This window comes from Pristiophorus japonicus, chromosome 15 (assembly GCF_044704955.1).
Source record: "Pristiophorus japonicus isolate sPriJap1 chromosome 15, sPriJap1.hap1, whole genome shotgun sequence".
Lineage (NCBI taxonomy): Eukaryota > Metazoa > Chordata > Chondrichthyes > Pristiophoridae > Pristiophorus > Pristiophorus japonicus.
Window position 1 is genome coordinate 126,366,627 of NC_091991.1, and position 19,079 is coordinate 126,385,705.

The 19,079-nt window shown below is 43.6% G+C and overlaps 1 protein-coding gene across 1 annotated transcript in view; it reads right to left on the bottom strand.

Annotated features, from left to right (window-relative positions):
- The window catches only part of rgs11 (regulator of G protein signaling 11), a 247,511-nt gene that overhangs the window by 123,609 nt on the left and 104,823 nt on the right, over nt 1–19,079 (bottom strand). The window contains exons 6-7 of the mRNA XM_070856713.1: nt 17,455–17,513; nt 13,040–13,116 (exon numbers count right to left, since the gene is read on the bottom strand). Coding sequence (XP_070712814.1) covers nt 13,040–13,116; nt 17,455–17,513 — 136 coding nt within the window. The remainder of the gene's footprint in view (nt 1–13,039; nt 13,117–17,454; nt 17,514–19,079) is intronic.

Genomic DNA, 19,079 nt, shown 5'->3' on the forward strand with positions numbered 1-19,079 from the left:
AGTGCTACGTAGCAATCCTCAGGTCCAGTTTTACGGCGGTGCTGCGCCCCTGGTTGCACCATCAGCGCGAGTTTGAGCTCCTGCCTAACCCGTCTGACCGGAATTGCGCCCGCACTGACCACCTGGGAAATCAGGGTGGTCCGACCATCCCATCGGAGGAGAGGTGAGTAATGGATGTGGTGGCGTGGGCAATGTTTTGGGAATGTTTTTGTGGGGTTTTTTTAGGTTCCCCCCCCCCCAGGCCTCTCTCGGCGCGCTCCCGGCCCAGCTCTTCAGCTCGGGAGTTTCCCATCTTTGCACCACGAGAGGTGTACAACACCTCCCTTAGCGCTGCACCCCCTGACGCAGGGCCCAGATCCCCAACTTAAATACTAAAGTGCAAACTATTCCCGGACGCTAACTTTCCCGTCACGCCGCCATTATCGCCCCAAAAACAAAGAAGCCTAAAATCCATCGCCTAACATTTTCTACTGCTGTTTTACTTGTAATTCCACGTGGTTTTAGCTTCCTTAAAAGCTTCAGATTTGGAACCTTGTCAGATGTTATCTGAAAATCTATATTTACTGGACATTTCACATCCATGAACTTAGTTACCTTTTCAAAGAATTATATTTGGTTTGAGAGGTATGAATATTGCTTCTAAAACCGTACTGATTTCAACTTATGCACACTGTGCTCTTTAGATGAACACTGATAGCACCTTATAGGATATCCTCCAGCATTTTCCCCACTACACAGATGTCAAACTAACTGGTCTATAATGACCTGGTTCATGTCTCACTCCTTTTTTGAGTACTGCAACAATGTGAACAATTTTCCAGTCTTCAAGTTTAACTCCTGTATTTATGGAAATCTATTTACAAGAGCCTTGCCTGTTTCTTTACTCAGTTGTTTAAGAATTCTAAGAGGTATCCCATCTGATAAAGGTACCTTAAGTTACTTTGCAACACAAGCACAGAGACTACATCGTTATATGTTGCCAAGCCAGTTTCACTGGATCCTGAACCTGTCCACAGTCTTCAATCAGGAACAACGAAGTGAGGAACTCATTTAACACATTTGCCATTTCTTGATCTCACATGATCTTTTTTCTTCAACTTGTCCATAAATCTTGGGGTGCAAAATTCGCCTCATTAGCGCTCATTTGTGAGGCACTACTAGTGCACTTAGAGGTCCAGAATTGTGTCTGCAGCATACACACGTGCACACTTCTGGTGCGAGTCGCGACGAACGTCATATTGGTGCGGGCGTTAGCATGTGCGCTGGGAGCGCCTGCCAGAAGTATACATGATGTCAATCAGCATATAACACTGATTTGCCACCAGCACTGTCACTTTGGAGCTCAAAGCTCCAGCTAATGCCCTCTCTTGAACACACACAGCTAAACACAGCAGAACAGACCCTCACCAGCCTTATTTAAAGGGATCGTCAACGACTTTCAGGTTATTTGATGATTTATTTCTACTGGCTGCGATTGCACAAGTGTTCGGTGCTTTCTAGAGTTCTTTCAAGTTGCTAAAGTCGACAGGGAGTGGTGTGGCAGGTGCTGAAGGGCTTTGTCCTGACTTCAAGGCTTGTGCACAAACTACTTGCTCTTAGACATGGGTGCAGTAGTAGGCATTCCCCTTGGAATACAGCGTGACTTGGAGAATGAGCAGAGGCGTGAGAGCAGGACATGATGCTTGAAAAAGGAGGATGAGGAGAAGGGCTCTCAGCAGAAGGCCATATCTACCCAGGGTGATCAGGGAGCAATTCTTCTACCTGAACCTCAGCGACGAACAGTGTGCGAGACATCTGCACTTCAGTAAGGACGTCCTCACTGAAAACTGCCACCTGCTGCAACTCTTGGAGTTGGAGATATTGGTAACTTCGAGTTTGCCATCCATTGTTGCATAAGGGAGGTGACTGAAGTTCTCTATTCCAAGAGAGCTAACTACATTTCATTCTCTCTGGCCAGAGAGCAGCAGGCGGAGCGAGCACACTGCTCTGTGAGGATTGCAGGCTTCCCCATGGTGCAGGGTGCTATTGACTGCACACACATCACTTTGCGTATTGACCCTGAGATGTACTGCAACCAAAAAGTATCCTACTCCCTCAGCATCCAAGCTGGTGTGCAATCACACGCAGCCAATCATGCAGGTCAATGCCCGGTATCCTGGTGCTTTCATTCTGTGGCAATCCGCTGTGCCATCTGCATTGGAGCCACCACGATAAGCCAGGGGATGGCTATTGGACGATAAGGGCTATTTGTTGACAACATGACTCAGGTGCGCAACCCATGCACATGTGGGCAGCAAGAATACAAGGAAAGCCGTGCTGCTACATGAAATGTGATAGAGCAGATCATTGACATGCTAAGACAACACTTCTGCTGCCTGGACCGCTCTGGGGACGCCTGCAGTACTTGGAAGAATGGATGTCGAGACTTGTGGTAGTCAGTTGCAAGCTGCACAACTTTGCCATCATCAAGGCAGACCTTACCACCAGCTAAACGGTGAGCGACTACGGAGCAGAAGTGGGAGGAAGCAAAGAGACAACCAACACAACCCCTTTCTGGCTGGGCTGTCCGTGAACAACTCATCCGACTGTAATACCAGTAAATGTAATCCCAAGGAGGCTCAAGCATCCTTGTTGGATAATTTAAAAAGTAAAAAGAAACTTAACTTATCTGGGCCTCCTGTCGCCGTGATTATGCCGGCTACCAGCTTTTGCTGGTAGATTTGAGACTGTATAGGCCTTAGTTGGGCCCGCAGTTAAAATACGTGTGCAACCACTGACGTCATAGTGATGTGACCGCCATTTTAATCAGGTGCCAACTGCTATGGAGTGGGCGGGACGCCTTCCCGTGCCTGAATTCAGGTAAGTTATGATTGTGGAGATCTGCAACCCAGCCCCTGCCATCTTAACCACACCATTCAAACCTTGTGTCATTGCTCACACCAATCGACATACTCAGAATAGAGGAACAACTGTCTTTAGGCATTTACCGGTCAGCTGTGATGGCAGTACAGGTACAAGGTCCCGAATCCGGAATTCTAAAAACCGGAATTGTCCAAAAAACGGACATTTTGCAGATCGCAGAAGGAGTCACCTGGAATCCGGAAACACTCCGGAAACACTCCGAAAACCGGACATTTAAAAAAAAAACGGCATCTGATAGACCTGCGATCGGTCTAAGCCTTTCGGAATGCCCCACGAACCTTTCCCACGTGACCCGAGCCGACCCGACCTGACCCATATACTCCCCTCGACCAGGCCCCACCCGACCTGACTCATATATGGTCTTTTTTCTGATTTAAAGGTACTGTGAATTTGTGTTGTGTGCCATTGCAACCATGTCAAAAAGGCCAACAGATACTCCAATGTGTGATACAGGTAGTGCAAAGAGGGAGCATAATTCATTGTCAATTGCCAAGAAAGTGGAGTTACTCCAGAGATTATATAGAGGTGCTTCAGTGAGAAGACGGAGTGAGGAGTATGGTATTGGAATCTCCACCATTTATGATATAAAAAAAAAACACAAAGAACAGCTCATGAAGTTTTATGCAGAAAGTGACGTTCAGAAAGAAATGAGTAAAACTATGCATAAGCCTAAAAGTGATGAGTTGGATCGAGTAATGATGGAGTGGTGGCAACAGAAGAGAAGTGAGAAAGTTCCTTTGTCTGGCCCAATGGTGATGCAACAAGCCAAGATATTCCATGCAGCACTGGAGATTGAAACTCCATGTGAGTATTCTTCAGGTCGGCTAACCAAATTTAAAAGGCGCAATGGCATCAGGCAATTGAAAGTATGTGGAGAAAAAGCCTCAGTAGATCATGAGGCAGCTAAAGGTTATATAGATGAGAGTTTGTTAAACTAATTGCTGATGAAAACCTTTCGACTGAGCAAATCTATAAAGTCGACGAAACAGCACTGTTGGTACTATATACTGAGAAAGACATTAGCAACAGCAGGAGAATCGCAGCCAACAGGTGTAAAAGACGCCAAAGATAGACTGACTATGCTTGCTGGTGCAAATGCGGCTGGGGCACATAAGTGTAAGCTTATGATCATTGGGAAAAGCCAGCTTCCAAGATATTTCAAGGGCGTGAGAGTATTCCCAGTGCGTTATTATGCTAATAAGAGAACATGGGTAACTAGGGTAATTTTTCTGAACTGGTTTGAGAAGCATTTTGTTCCCCAGGCGCGAGCTCATTGCATGGCAGCTGGCCTTGAAGAAAACGACAAAATATTGTTGCTGCTAGACAATTGCTCAGCACATCCCGATGCTGAGCTTCTAGTAAAGGATAATGTCCATGGAATCTATTTACCTCCCAATGTAACATCACTGGTACAGCCAATGGACCAAGGAATTTTGAGATCAAAGAAGTGTCTCTACAAAAACAAATTCATGAGGTGTTTGCTTAGTGCTGTGAACAGAGGCATGGGGATAACAGCGTTCTCAAAAGGTTTCTCTGAAGGACGCTATATGGGCAGCTGCAGATGCGTGAAATGAGGTAACGAGAAACACCTTGCTTGGCATAACCTCTGGCCAGCAACTATGTTTAATGAAGATGATGACGATGCTGATGATGACTTTGAAGGTTTTCTTGTGTCCAGGGAGAAGAAAATGAATGCTGAACTTTTAGAATGTGCAAAAGGGCTGACTTGTGAAGCTGCGTGAGAATTGAATGAAGACAATGTCACAGAAGTCATGGACATAGACAATGATGTTCCCGTTGTGCATGCAACGACAGATGATGGGCATGGTTTTGCCTCCAGAAGAAAAGGATGAACGTAGTGAGGATGACGATGCTGATGTTGATAATCAAGTGGAAAAAGTGTCCAGTGACAAAGTTATCAATCTTTGTCATGAATTAATTACCGCCCTAGAGCAATGAAACTTCATAAGTGAAGAGGAAATAATGCAGGTGTATAAGATTTGGGAAAAATTAATGAAACAAAAGCCCAAATTACTTAAACAATTAAAATTAGTCAATATGTTTCAAAGGGTATCGCAGCAGAGTGCCCACGACCTGCAGCCTGCAACTACTCCAGCAATTTCCATGCTTGAAAATCCTACTGCTGGTCCATCTTCAGCCCCAGACATCATAGCTGAGCCCTCTACCCCATGCACAACCTCCAGCCAATTGTAACCTGCACCTATTTCTGTGCAGCTTACTAAGGAGGTGGATCACAGGAAGAATATTATTCTTTATACATTACAGGGTACCTGTATTCTGTTTCATACCTGTACTGTTTACCAAATAAAAAACTTTATTTATTATATTTCATGTTTTGAGTACATTCCTTTTCATATTTTAAGTACATTTTAAGCTGTACATAAGTTTTCATATTTAAATCCGGAAAAATATGCAAACCGGCCCAGCCCGGCCCGGCCTCGAGGTTGCCGGATTCGGGATGTCGGATTTTCTTCTCCGAAATCCGGAAATACCCGAAACTCAGCCCAGGGATTTCCGGATTCGGGACGTCAGATTTCTTCTTTGAAATCCTGAAAAACCCCAAAACCAAACAGCCTCAGTCCCGAGGTTTCTGGATTCTGGACATTGTACCTGTACCAGAATGCTTTTAGAAATTGACTTTTAGAAATAACTTGAAAATGATCATATCGAATGTTTGAAGCCAAAATACTCAATTTTAATAATCTCTGGTAACCACATTTTGATGAAACTCCAAAATGGCCAAAATACAGCAGTTTCCAACTGGCTGAGCCAACATCCAGTTGCAGCTAATATCCATTAGAGTTGCACTTCGACTAATTGTGTTTGTGCGTTTGCTGACCATCTGGGTATGTGTTATGGGCATCTTCTTTCTGTAAATGGAAACAATTTTAATCCTTATGATGCTGACTGATTATGTTTTGAACAACGAACAAAAGCAGGAAATGAAAGCGTTGAACCAGCAGCAAGGATTTGAAAAGGGCCTGAAGCACGAATTCTGAGCCTGTTCAGGTAATTTGCTCTTGTAATCAATTACAAAGTCAGACTGAGTGAAATGACTTTGAAATAGATTCGAGGTGTTTCTGGGCCACTAGTTCAGCACAATGCCATGTCCTGTGTTGGATCGCGGGTCAGGACCAGACCTGAGCTCACCCTGTGATCCGCCCCTCGATTCTGCGGCAGTGATGTTAAATATTTGCAAATGACACTGGCATGCCAAAATCCCAAAGTTACACTTCTAAAGCACTAAGGGTAAAAAGAATGACATAAATACGTTGCCAGTATTAGCCGAGGCTGACAGAAGCACTCTACTTTGGAGCCTGCAGGCTGAAGAAAGTTTCAAGGGAGATTTCTTGGGTTACAGAAGAACTTTTAAAGCTGTTTATTTTGCCTTTCACCTGGACAGAGATAGCCTTACCTCTGACAGACTGAGGGCCTCTGAGACCACGGTGAAAATTTTCCCTCCATCCTCAGAAAGAGGGACCAATGGCTGGGAGTGTGAAATCGAATAATGGTGTTTATTCTCCTTCTTCACTCTCCTCTCCGTATGTTTGGCCAACCGCTGGCTGGGCAGACTGCATTTCTTAGGTGTGTGAAATAAGGAAGACACAAGGGTGGAGTTGTGCTGGGGGGAGGACGGGAAAGCAAGAGGTGCATGTGAGGAGGAGGATAACGTAGGAGGATACCGGCATCTTGTATCCTTTCAGCCCCGCCGCTGGCCATGGGCTCAGCCATGCCCCTGCCAAGAATGGCCAGCACTGTCCCCTCCAAGGGGGTGAGGTAAGGCTGGGAATGGGAGATGTGCCTTGTGATTGGTGCAGATTGGTGGTGGATGAGTGATTTGGGGGGGGGGGGGGGGGGGCGGTGGGTGAGCTGGTGTCACACCCTTCTTTCTGGAGGGCCTCCTGGCCCCTGTGGGTAGAGGGCCGCTCTTGCAGTGTTGACCCCCTGCACAAAGCTGGAATGCTGCATGCGAGACCCTGGGTGCCCCTTCCCTGGCTTGCTGAGCCATTTGTGTTAGTGCTGAAGCACTTTTTCCCATTTTTTGAGGTTGGTCACTTGTCCTAATTTCTCCTTATGCGGCTCGGCGTTAAATTTCTTTTCTCATAATACTCCTGTGAAGCGCCTTGGGATGTTTCACTGCATTAAAGGTGCTATATAAATACAAGTTGGTGTGTGGGGAAATCAAGGGCAGAGAAAAGGGGAAACCATTCTTTCCATTGCTCCCCCTGAGCCCTAATCCCCATCTTTGCCCCCCAGTCCCCATTCTCCATCATTCCCCCAAGCCCAATTCCTAAATCTCCTTCGCCCCATTCCCATCTCTCCTCAAATTCCCATCCCCCAGTCTCTCTCTCCAATGTTCGAGATCCCGCAATTTCAGCCAGCCCCAATTTTAGAGCCCACCACTGCGATTTTGGGGCCCCCGAATCCAGACTCCCTACTCTGCACCACCCACCCCGCCCCGAGACTGGCAGTTCCCAGCTTTTGTGTAATGGAGATCTTTTTACCCAGCATCCATAGCGGCAGAGAAACCCATCTATCCCTGGGATAGAGCCGTGCAAGCAGTCAATCCCAGAGATAAGGGCGATACTTTGCCACTATAGATGCTGGGTGAAGAGATCTCCATTAGACAAAAGAGACATTTTTTCATCTGCTGCAGCCTCACACTTACTTGCGTGCCTGCTGTTTTAAGTTGTAAACGGATTTGGTGCATTGCATGCTGTCTGTAGTTTGTAATTTGCTAGTGTCTTTGGTTGTAAGCTGCAGTTTATATCTTTTGCATTGTAAATTATTTGGGACTGTCAATAAGTGTCTGTTTCTTGCAGGTGTAATGTATTTGCTTCATGGGTACTTTGCTTAAGAATTCATAGCAACACATTCCTATTAAGAACTAGTTGGTTTATTAGCAAAGGTTTAACAATCACACTATACATTACCAGTTCATCCACAACGCTCACAACCACCTGCCTCATCGTGGATCCCCTGAACCCAACTGGCTGGGGTTTTATTGAGTCTTGTGACCATCATGTGACTGGCTAAGCTTTACAACTCTTTTTGGGGAGTACAAATAAACATTAGATCGAGTGCCCCCCGATCTGGGGGACACTCCAGACACTTATAACAGCCCTCTTTTTTTTTGTATTTTTGTAGGTTTTTTATGTGTGTTTTTTTTTTTAAAAAAGGGCATTAAAATTCCATATTTTACAAGTGCCCCCTATAAAAGGGGAGGGGGACACTAAAAATCCCGGCAATTAAAACAAATTAAACTTTAAAACATAAAATCAAATTAAAATTTGGTTGCCGGGGGTGACGATGCACTCCAGTCCCTCCGGCGCCCACCTCTCGCGGAAGGCCGCGAGCGTACCGGTGGACACCGCGTGCTCCATCTCTAGGGACACCCTGGCCCGGATGTAGACGCGGAAGAGAGGCAGGCAGTCGGGCTGAACGACCCCCTCGACCGTCCGCTGCCTGGACCGGCTGATGGCACCCTTGGCCGTGCCCAGGAGCAGTCCTACAAGGAGACCCTCGGACCTACCCGCTCCCCTCCGCACAGGGTGCCCAAAGATCAGGAGTGTGGGACTGAAGTACAACCAGAAATTGAGGAGCAGCCCCTTTAATTAATGGAACAGGGGCTGCAACCTCACGCATTCAATAAAAACATGGAACACAGACTCTTCCAGACCGCAGAAATTGCAAGCGGCCTGGGAGCCAGTGAACCGACTTAAAAATTTATTGCATGGGACTGCTCTGTGCACCACCCTCCAGGCCAAGTCCCCGATGGCTAAGCTTTACAAACCTGTGAGCATACTCACAGGTGCATAAATTACAGCAGGTGTATGTTTTTTGGGGGTGTCCATTTGTACAGGTGTCACTGTATTTCCTGAACCTACTACTTTGTCAGAAAACTGTTCTATTCTTCTCACCTTTATCTATCAAGCATAACACTGTGGCACAGGTATATAGTACAAAACATATTATTTAGAATATATCAGAACACAATTTGAATCCTTCTTTCAGTTTCACTATGTTGCTAAAATACACCTAATCCACAATACATAGGACATCACCAGATTTGCACAGAAGAGCAAAATAAGTTTAAAAAATCCATTCCATTCCCACACATTAACAATGGAAGGAAATCTGGCCCTCATCATTTCAGAGACAAATGTATATTTAGATTTCATTTAAATCACAAATCTGTTTTGGTTTGTCATGTTCACATTTCTTGCTCTTAGTGTAATTCTGTCATACTTTGGGTTCTCTGGGATCCTTTATTTGTTATATCAGATTCCTTCTGCATTTTAATTTTGCAATCAAATGAATGGAGTTGACATGTACTTGTGCTACTTAAAGTGATCAGGAACAGAATTCTGCATATGAATTGGGTTCTTGATATAACTAAAGTATATTAGCCTTTAACAAAATACTAAGGGCTGGATTTTCGGTTGTCTATATTCTCAATTAGCGGCCAGAGGGGGTGTTAATGCGAGCATTAGAGCTTAGCGACTGGGTCCGCAGCTTTTAGTGCCCTGATAGAAAATTCATTCGAGGCTCACCGGGGGTGCAAACTGCTAGCGCCTGGCTGCTGACGATCGCTCCGATCATGACATATTCCTGGTGCAACGTGCATGCTTGCGCCCCGGTCGGTAAATTCAATTGGTGCGCCTCATTGAGCGCCCACCAATAGCAACATCTGGAAAAACAGTCGGTACAGGCTTGCAGAGTCGTTAACTGGTGGCTACTTAAAGGGATGAGGAAGTGCTTCCCTCGGCAGTCACAGTCAGTGCAACGTTTACACACAGCACGGTGCATAAGCCTCAGAGTTTGCAGCGGCTGACAGGCATAACAGTACAGGTTGAAAACAAGTGATTTTGAAAACTTTAATGTGTGCATTACAATGCCGCGCCTTGGCTTTTGTACCATGTAAAATGTATCAACCAAACTTTTGTTATGGTCCCCTCAGCTCTGGTGTGCAACGGCTGATTTATCACCCCTGTCAGCTCTTCAACTGATTCTGACGAATTTCTGGGCGGGAGGTGCAAACCTTTTCAAGACGCTAAAAGTACCGCTCCACCTGGATTAACGGCACAACAGAGGCATGACCGAATTTCTCCCCTTAATTGTTTCTTCAATGAGTGTATGAAATCTTTCTATTTTCTACCGATTCCGAGTCATCCATACCACTTGACTAAGCTTTTGGTCACCTGCCCTAATATTACCCTCTTTGGCTCGGTGTCAATTTCTGTCTGATTACTCTCCTGTGAAGCGCGGTGGCATATTTTCCTGCATTAAAGGCGCTATCAAAATACAAGACCTTCTATAAAATGATGTATATTTATTAGTTTTATCTACTTATTGTAATTAATTGTGAAAAATATTGGTACCAAGACCTGTTCCTAAGGCCTGTGCCAAATCTTCCTCTGTCCTCCCACCCTCCTGGGAGTCCACACCTCCACTCAGTCCCTCCCCAAGGCAGCACAGCTATCAATGGGGATTTTGTGAGTTGGGCTTTACATAAGAACATAAGAATTAGGAACAGGAGTAGGCCATCTAGCCCCTCGAGCCTGCTCCGCCATTCAACAAGATCATGGCTGATCTGGCCGTGGACTCAGCTCCACTTACCCGCCTGCTCCCCATAACCCTTAATTCCCTTATTGGTTAAAAAATCTATCTATCTGTGATTTGAATACATTCAATGAGCTAGCCTCAACTGCTTCCCTGGGCAGAGAATTCCACAGATTCACAACCCTCTGGGAGAAGAAATTCCTTCTCAACTCGGTTTTAAATTGGCTCCCCCATATTTTGAGGCTGTGGCCCCTAGTTCTAGTCTCCCTGACCAGTGGAATCAACCTCTCTGCCTCTATCTTGTCTATCCCTTTCATTATTTTAAATGTTTCTATAAGATCACCCCTCATCCTTCGGAACTCCAACGAGAAATGACCCAGTGTACTGCCTTGGTGCCATGAGCAGCAGCAGCTCACTTCCTTTAAAATTAAAAAGCACCAAATAATAAATATTCTGTGCATCAAGAATAATGATACTGAAGCTCGTCCATTCCTTGTATCAGCTAATAAAATAAATGCTGATTTCACTTCTACTGTAATCATGCGGTACACAGGCTGGATCCTGCCATCTGTCGCTATCTGCCATCACAGATGCCCCACTGGTAAAACATGTACAGGTTGGAAACAGTGAACAGCAACAAAAAGGGAAGAAGTAGCCATCTCTCTGCAATATCCCCAGGCATTTCTAGGGTTTAAACGTGTATTAATAAACCCCAACAGCAATATCATTACAGGGCATGTGTGTTCCTGCCCTGAAACACATCTCAGACTCTCTATTCTCCTAGATGTAACAAGAATCATATTCCTTTAACTTTGATTCAAGCTGAAGTCCTCAACACCTGAGAAATCTCCAAGTACTTACAAATAAAATTGTCAGCCAGTAGCTCAGTGGGTAGCACTCTTGCCTCTGAGTCAGAAGGTTGTGGGTTCAAGTCCCACTCTAAGGACTTGAGCACAAAGATCCAGTGCTGAGGGAGCACTGCACCTTTGGATGAGATATTAAACTGAGGCCCTGTCTGCTCTCAGGTGGATGTAAAAGATCCCATGACTGTATTTCAACGAAGAGCAGGGGAGTTATTCCCGGTGTCCTGGCCAATATTTATCCCTCAATCAACATAACAAAAACAGATTATCTGGTCATTACCACATTGCTGTTTGTGGAAGCTTGCTGTGTGCAAATTGGCTGCTGCGTTCCCCACATTTCCTACATTACAACAGTGACTACACTCCAAAAGTACTTTACTGGCTGTAATGCACTTTGAGACGTCTGGTGATCGTGAAAGTCGCTATATAAATGCAAGTTTTTCTTTTTTTCCCAACACTACCTAGGACCCAGAAAGAACAGCAAACACCCCCTGACTTATGAGCCAGTATTTCTAGTGTCTCTTTTTTCAGGCAAAGCAATCACACAACAGATCAATAATTCAAAGTCCCAGATCTGGCAAACAAGGCACAGCAGCCAGCAAACATATTTCTTATTTGGGTTTAGGGTGTGATTTCTGATTCTGTACTGCATCAATATGAAACACGTTGTAATTCAAACATCAATAATGAAAGACAAGTCTACAGTTTTTTTTCCAGGAACAATTTTTATAACTCGAGAATAATTGAGAATTTGCTGACTATATGTATTGTTACTTGTTTGGACCACATCTTGTGATAACACTGTTGTGCAACAATGTTCCAAAGCAGAGCTTCTCAAATAAAATCCTGCAGCGTGATTTTTAATTTTGTCCTAATGTGCAGCAACAGAATCATCCTGCTTTCAGTGGCTCTATCCTTTCCCCTCTCTACAGCATACAAGAAAAAGTGTAACTTGTTTGCTAATTTTGACAGAACATAGTTGCATGGTGCAGAGGAATGTGAAAATGTATTACATCTGAATGTATTTCCCTTATCCTTTACTGTCAACAAGCACACATTCTAGAAACTTTAATCTTTAACTGAAATCAATTTATTCTACATTAGCAAAAAAGATATGCAAAAATTGAAGTTTTTTAGTTCATTCATAATATTAGAAATGCAATCTAGTCTGTGCAAATCCAAAAGTGAGATATTACACTGGCGCAATAATAATCTAACTGTGTCGGAAATATATTAGCACTTTATATTATTCTCTTTAAACTCTTACAGTTTTTAAACATTATGTAAATTGTGCAAGCAAAAGTGATTAATATAAACACACAGTATTATGGTTTTGTTTTATGTTTCTATTGTTCCATTTCTATTTATAGTGCTATGGGTTACCATATGTTCCTTAATTATTTATAACAATGACATGTTAAACCTGCATACTAAACACATCTATATAGGCAGTACGATAAGTCTGTAACAGTTTAAGGCTAAACTGTTTTGTAATCATTAAGATAGTATACTTTTATCTTGTTAAAATGCAATTACTATGCTTTTCTACCAATATTTTTGACAATATTAATTCCAATAAAATATAAGTAGGCAGAACTAATAAAATACATTATATAGAAAGATATGTACAGTACACACAGGATAGAACACAGAATAAGCATCGGACTAACCTGAGCTGTTCTCTGGCTTGCATTACCACAAAATCCCAAGTATAATTGATCTTCTTGTTCAGTAGATTGTAACTGTCCTGTAGGAATTAAAAATGTTGAAAGGGATTTTAAAATATTTTTGTTTGAAATCACAGCTTGAAAAAAAAAACACATGCAGTTATGTACTCCTTTCAAAATATCTGAAATAGTGCTGTTATTGCTAACAGCGTGAGCCTCGATGACCATGTGTCCAATTACAGTATACAACTAGAATGCAAACAGAGGTTACTCTACATTGTGAGCACGTCCTTCTCTGGAGAGCTTAGCATAGGTTTGCAGCTTGTTTCCACAGGGCAAGGTGCAATTTAAAAAAACCAATGAGTACTCCCCAGAGGTGATAAAACAGTTGACAAAAGATGGAATTACCTAATTTCTTTAATGTGCTAATGCCTTCTCATTACTGAAATAACATTCTTAATAAATAGGTAATCAGAGAAACAAATATTTGCTTAGTTTATTGATGGTAAATTCCAGAAGTATGCATTTTCCTTCAAATTTTGTTTTAATGTAGTTTAATTTTCAATTACATTTTTGAATAAACATACTAAGGGTAATTTTACTGCCCGCAAGCTTCCCCACAGATCGGAAATTCAGACACACGCTGTACACAATTTCATGTGTAGGAGGAATTTCTTCACTCAGAACTGTGAATCTTTGGAATTCCCTACCTCAAAGGTCTGTGGATGTTTGAGTCGTTGAATATATTCAAGACTCAAAGAGAATCAAGGGATATGGAGATCTGGCGGGAAAGTGGAGTTGAGGTTGAAGATCAGCCATGATCTTATTGAATGGCGGAGCAGGCTCGAAGGGCCACATAGCCTACTCCTGCTCCTAATTCTTATGTTCTTAAGTTCTTGTGGAACGACAGGGATGGACAACAGTACAAATGCTTGTTGGGGATAAGGGTGTCGAAGGTTATATCTATGAAAATGAATATATTTTAAAAATCTGTTCTTAAACAAAAATGTTGAGTTATTTTGGAGTTTAGTACATAATTTCTCAAGTACTTAAGTATTTACATCTTTATGTAAATTCTAGCAGATTACAAACATTTATGTCTTTGGTGAATTGTTCAATATATTACAGATTTAATTATCTAGTCATGTTTCAAGGCAATAAGGATAACACACTAATAAGTAATCAGAGAATATTACAGAATATCAACTTTAGCCAATTGCAAGGAATGTATTGATGTATCCAGGTTCCTAGCATGACTGTGTTTGCAGTGGGTGCAGCGTGAGTCAGAAGATTGAAGCGGCTATTTAGTCTAGGTTTCTGGGAATTAGTTAGGCTTGGATATGACACGGGGGGGGGAGGGAGGAGGGTGGCCGGGGGGGTGTGCAGCGGGGGAGGTTCCTACATAGTCGTGGTCATGTTGGTTGACATGGCTGCCCTTCATGGCCACTAGGTGTGCTGCTGTATTGGGAAGGGGGTAGTTTGTGCAGAATGATTCGCCAAGGTTAGTCTCCAGACTGTCTAGTATTTCTCCCATTCCAAGCAGTGGTCAAACATTACTTATTCTGATTCCCACAGGTCCCACATGCACTGCAGCCACATGTTTGATGTGGGGGTGCATTCCCCCTTTCCCCTCCCCCATGTACTATTGTTAAATCAGTCATTATTTTTATACGTATCTGTTAACATTTTTGCATCACAAAAGTAAAACTTTATAAATGGTAGAGCAAGATCCAATTAAATATGCAATGCACTTCAAAATCTCAGTTGTCCAACATAATTGTCACAGCCGGGAAGTTCAGTTACAAATAAATTAAATCTAGTTGGCAGAATTCACCAGTTTGTTTTATTAAGGATAGTCACCAACAGGACCCTTGGGTATACACTAAATGCATGATCTAGGAGTTTGAGGTGCAACATCCTTGCTTTTGTGTTAAAAATAGTCCTAAAAATAACATCGAAGTAGAACAAACGTCTGGTGAGCTCAAAGGAAGCAGCTTCTCCCTCCCGCAGGCTTCGAAAGCTGCTGCCATCAGTTTATATGTGCCTGACTGATCAATAACTGGGCAGCTATTTAGGAACACGCAAAGCCCAAAGCAGGAAAGAATGGATTTTAGATAAAGGCAGCAGAGTGGTAATCCAATAGTTATACATTCTGATTCTAGTGACCTCAATTCAGGAGAACGCCTGTTCGCAGTATACATTTTCCCAGTAAAATTCCAATTTATAGCACAGCAGTTTAACTGGGTCTCTGTTTCAACTAGACACAATCTAGTTCTAAGCATTATTTTGAGAGCCATACATTGACAGACAGTTTCAATACTTATTTACAAAAGCAAAATACTGCAGATGTTGCAAATCTGAAATAAAAACAGCAAATGCTGGAAATACTCAGCAGGTCAAGCAGCATCTGTGGAGAAACAGACTTAACGGCTGAAATTTTACCGACGTGGAGAAGACGGGTCAGCTTTCAAATTTAAAAAGACTGACAGCGGGTTGGGATCCTGCTGTCAACCGCCTCCATGCTAGTCTCCCAGGTGTCGGGTCTGTCAGCGCTGAACGGACCCGACGCCAAGTGGCAAGAGAGGCAATTTAGATTGTTAGCTTGTTAACAAACACACAAAAACTATTTAAAATTCACCTCTAGATTTTTAGAGTTCACCAATGGCTTCCCCTTGCTCAGGGATCACGTCAGGAAAGGAAGTCAGGCGTTGTGTCAGCATGGGATGATTTACTAACTTGACAACTGCAAATGGTCTATAAAAGCTCCCATTTCATAGGTGTTCACTTTCGAAGGTATAAGCTGTTGCTTACTGCATTTGGAAGACAGATTGAGCTTTATGCAGCTAGCAATTGTTTGGAATAAACTCTCTACTCAGTGTTATCTCATTGGAACAACATCTCTCACCATTGACAGATCGCTTCTGTCATCTCAACCTCACCTGCCATCTATTCCATCAGCATCAGTGCCCTTGAAACTATCTCACCTTGGTCCTCAGAATCCCACCATGATCATCCCCAACAGCAGCATCACCAGGCACACCAGCAGCACCAACAACACCAACCTTCTTCACAATCACTGATGCTGCATAGGACAGAGAACATCAGCACCCGACCACATTGCTGCCAGGGATGGCCTCACTATGGCCAGATTTACTTCGCTTGATGCTGTACACCCTGGCTGCCACATGATACATCAGGTTGGCACCACCCCACGCCAACACCATAAAGCATTCCTACAATGACCAAGCCATTCCTTTCACACTCATCACCATTGCGGGGGGTACCATTATGTCTCACCCTTCACTGCAACTCACTAATTCACTTCCAAAGGTGCACACAAATCTGTCCAAGAATGTAAAGTGTTTAAAATAAAGATTTCAATGTTTGACACCACATTATCAGAAACTTTACATGAACCTTGGCGATAATACCCAAATGCCTACTCTTGCTTGCACTAGGATGAGGGGGAAGTGTGAGGGGTGGTTAGTGAGGGGGAAGTAAAAATTTAGATAGAGAGAGGGGGATGGGTGGAGGTGCAAGGTAAGTTGGTGTGAGTAAGGATATGCAAGAGTAGGGTAGGGAAGGCACAGTGATGGGAAAGTGATGAGTGGCACAGCAGGATGAGGTTGAGTGTGGCTTTGCAGTAATGTTTCGTGATCTACTGAGATCATTGAAAGGTTTGTGCCACTGCAACCAGGTCCTCCTGACGACATCCCTGCTTATGCCCTCCTGTGCAATGTGCGTTGGTCTCCTGGGGCGGTCTCTCCCACCCATTGGAAGGGAAGAGAACCTCCCAGCGTAATGTGACTCCCGGGAGAGCCTGGGTGCAGCCGTGAACATTTGTGCAGTGCTGGTCAGTGTTTGCAGCACCTCAATGCTGTAGAACACTGACAGCACAACTGTCCAAAATCAATGTGGACATGGTCCCTTTAAGGAAACCGGCTGATGATGCATCATCAAATGACGTCATCAGAGCCGCTTCCTTTTAATTGGCTGGGAACCTTGCTGGGCGGGCTTAACAAGCCCAATCAAGGTAAAATCACTTGTAGAGAGCAGGATGGAGCAGGCAGTGGGCCGGGACCTGGCTACAGACCCCAGCTGCCCCAGACCCGCCTCAGTTGGCAAAATCGTGGCCAACGTTTCAGGTGTTGATGAAAGGTCATTGATCTGAAACGTTAACTCTGTTTCTCTTTCCACAGTTGCTGCCTGACCAGCTGAGTATTTCCAGCACTTCCTGTTTTTATTTAATTGTATTGATTTATAATAGAGCTATATTTATTTCGCACTATTTTAAGTTTGTTGGACAGTTAGTAAAATTGTGGCTTATAACAGCAGACACATATATACAAAAGACACAAGTACTTGTGACAAATACAACGACACAGCTCAAATTCATGTCGAGGAAAGTGTAATCTTACCTTTTCATAGTCAAACAAGTCTCCCTGCTTCCTTATGTTCTTCTTTGCCAAATAAACGGCTAAGGAGCAAAAGATTAATTAGATAAGCATGTGGTATAGCTTTGGGGGTTGTAGATGTTATCTTCTCACAGATGTTATATTTCACAAAGTTAAAAATATAAGATCTAATATACACCAGAACATCTGCCAACAGATCAATTTTTCCATAACAACCCACTGAAAGTTTGGATTTCCAAAACTTTGAAAGTGCGTTAACATCACATCACACGAGGGAGCCGAAATTGCACCTTTCTATAAGAACTGCATCCGCCTGAAAGCGGTGGCCACAGGTCGGTGCAGACTGGTCGCCGAGTGCCGCAGAGGGGCCGCCATTTTGAACACTGCCCTCCTTTACTTTTGGAGCGGTGTAGAGGACCGCTCCGCCCGTTTTCCCGCCGTCTCGTGCACGCGCCGACCCCTTACCGACTGGCAGCGACCCCTTCCCAAAATTGCCCTGTGGGAAAATGCCTTTAAAGGGGAGGTGACTGCCAGATCAGGCCGACATTCATGGCCATGGGTCTGGCACGCCCTCTTGGGTGCCAGGCCACTGGCCCAGTCGAAACCCTCCCTGGTGGCCCAGTGTTTGTCACTAAAGTAGCTGCAGAGTTTGCAGCAGTCCTCCCCTTTAACTGATGGGAAGGGATGTTGTGACACGCCAACTCGATGACATCATCAGCGCGGCACTGATGACTTGCAGCGTCGGCCACTCTGCCCCACCCCCACTTCCGCTCCGCTAGTGACAGACACTCCCATTCCCCCGCTTCAAAAAAAAGTACCGAGTGTTGAATTTCTCTCGATTGGTCGACCCAGACATTGCGGGGGATGGAACACATTGAAAACGCTAGGTGCAACTCGTTTTGGGCAGTGCCCAATTTCGGCCCTGAACAGTTATGTTTATAAGGATTAGATATAAATATAGGTCACACAGGAAGGTTCTAGAAAGTATAAATACCTGAACTTGGAAAAAAAAATTCTACTTAAATATACTAAAGAAATTGGTAAAAGAGAATAATTACAATATATTTCCATTACATCTAACTTAAGTTAATCAGTAGTAAGAAGCAAATTATTTATTTTATTCATTCGCAAGATGTCTGAGTCGCTGGCAAGGCTGGCATTTATTGTTCATGCCGAGTTGGCCTTGTTAAGGTAATGATGGGTCTTCTTGAACTGCTGCATCCTGGGTAGTAAAGGTGCTCCCACTGAGCTGATAGGTAAAGAGTTCCAGAATATTTACCCAGTAACAATGAAGGAAGATGTCCAAGTCAGGATGGTGTGTGACTTCTAATAATAAATAATAATAATAACAACTTTTATTTATATAGCGCCTTTAACGTAGTAAAATGTCCCAAGGCGCTTCACAGCTGTGTTACAATTCAAAACAGATACATTTGACTTGGAGGGTAACTTGGAGATGATGATGTTCCCATGCACCTGGAGCCCTTGTCCTTCAATAGATAACACTCTTATATACGTTTGTTAAATTTTTTTAAAAAGTAAACTGAGAAACCCTTGGCTAAAATAATATTTCTTTTAGACATCCACTGGAACTAGGCTTTTCACATTCAATAAAAGATGCACCATCT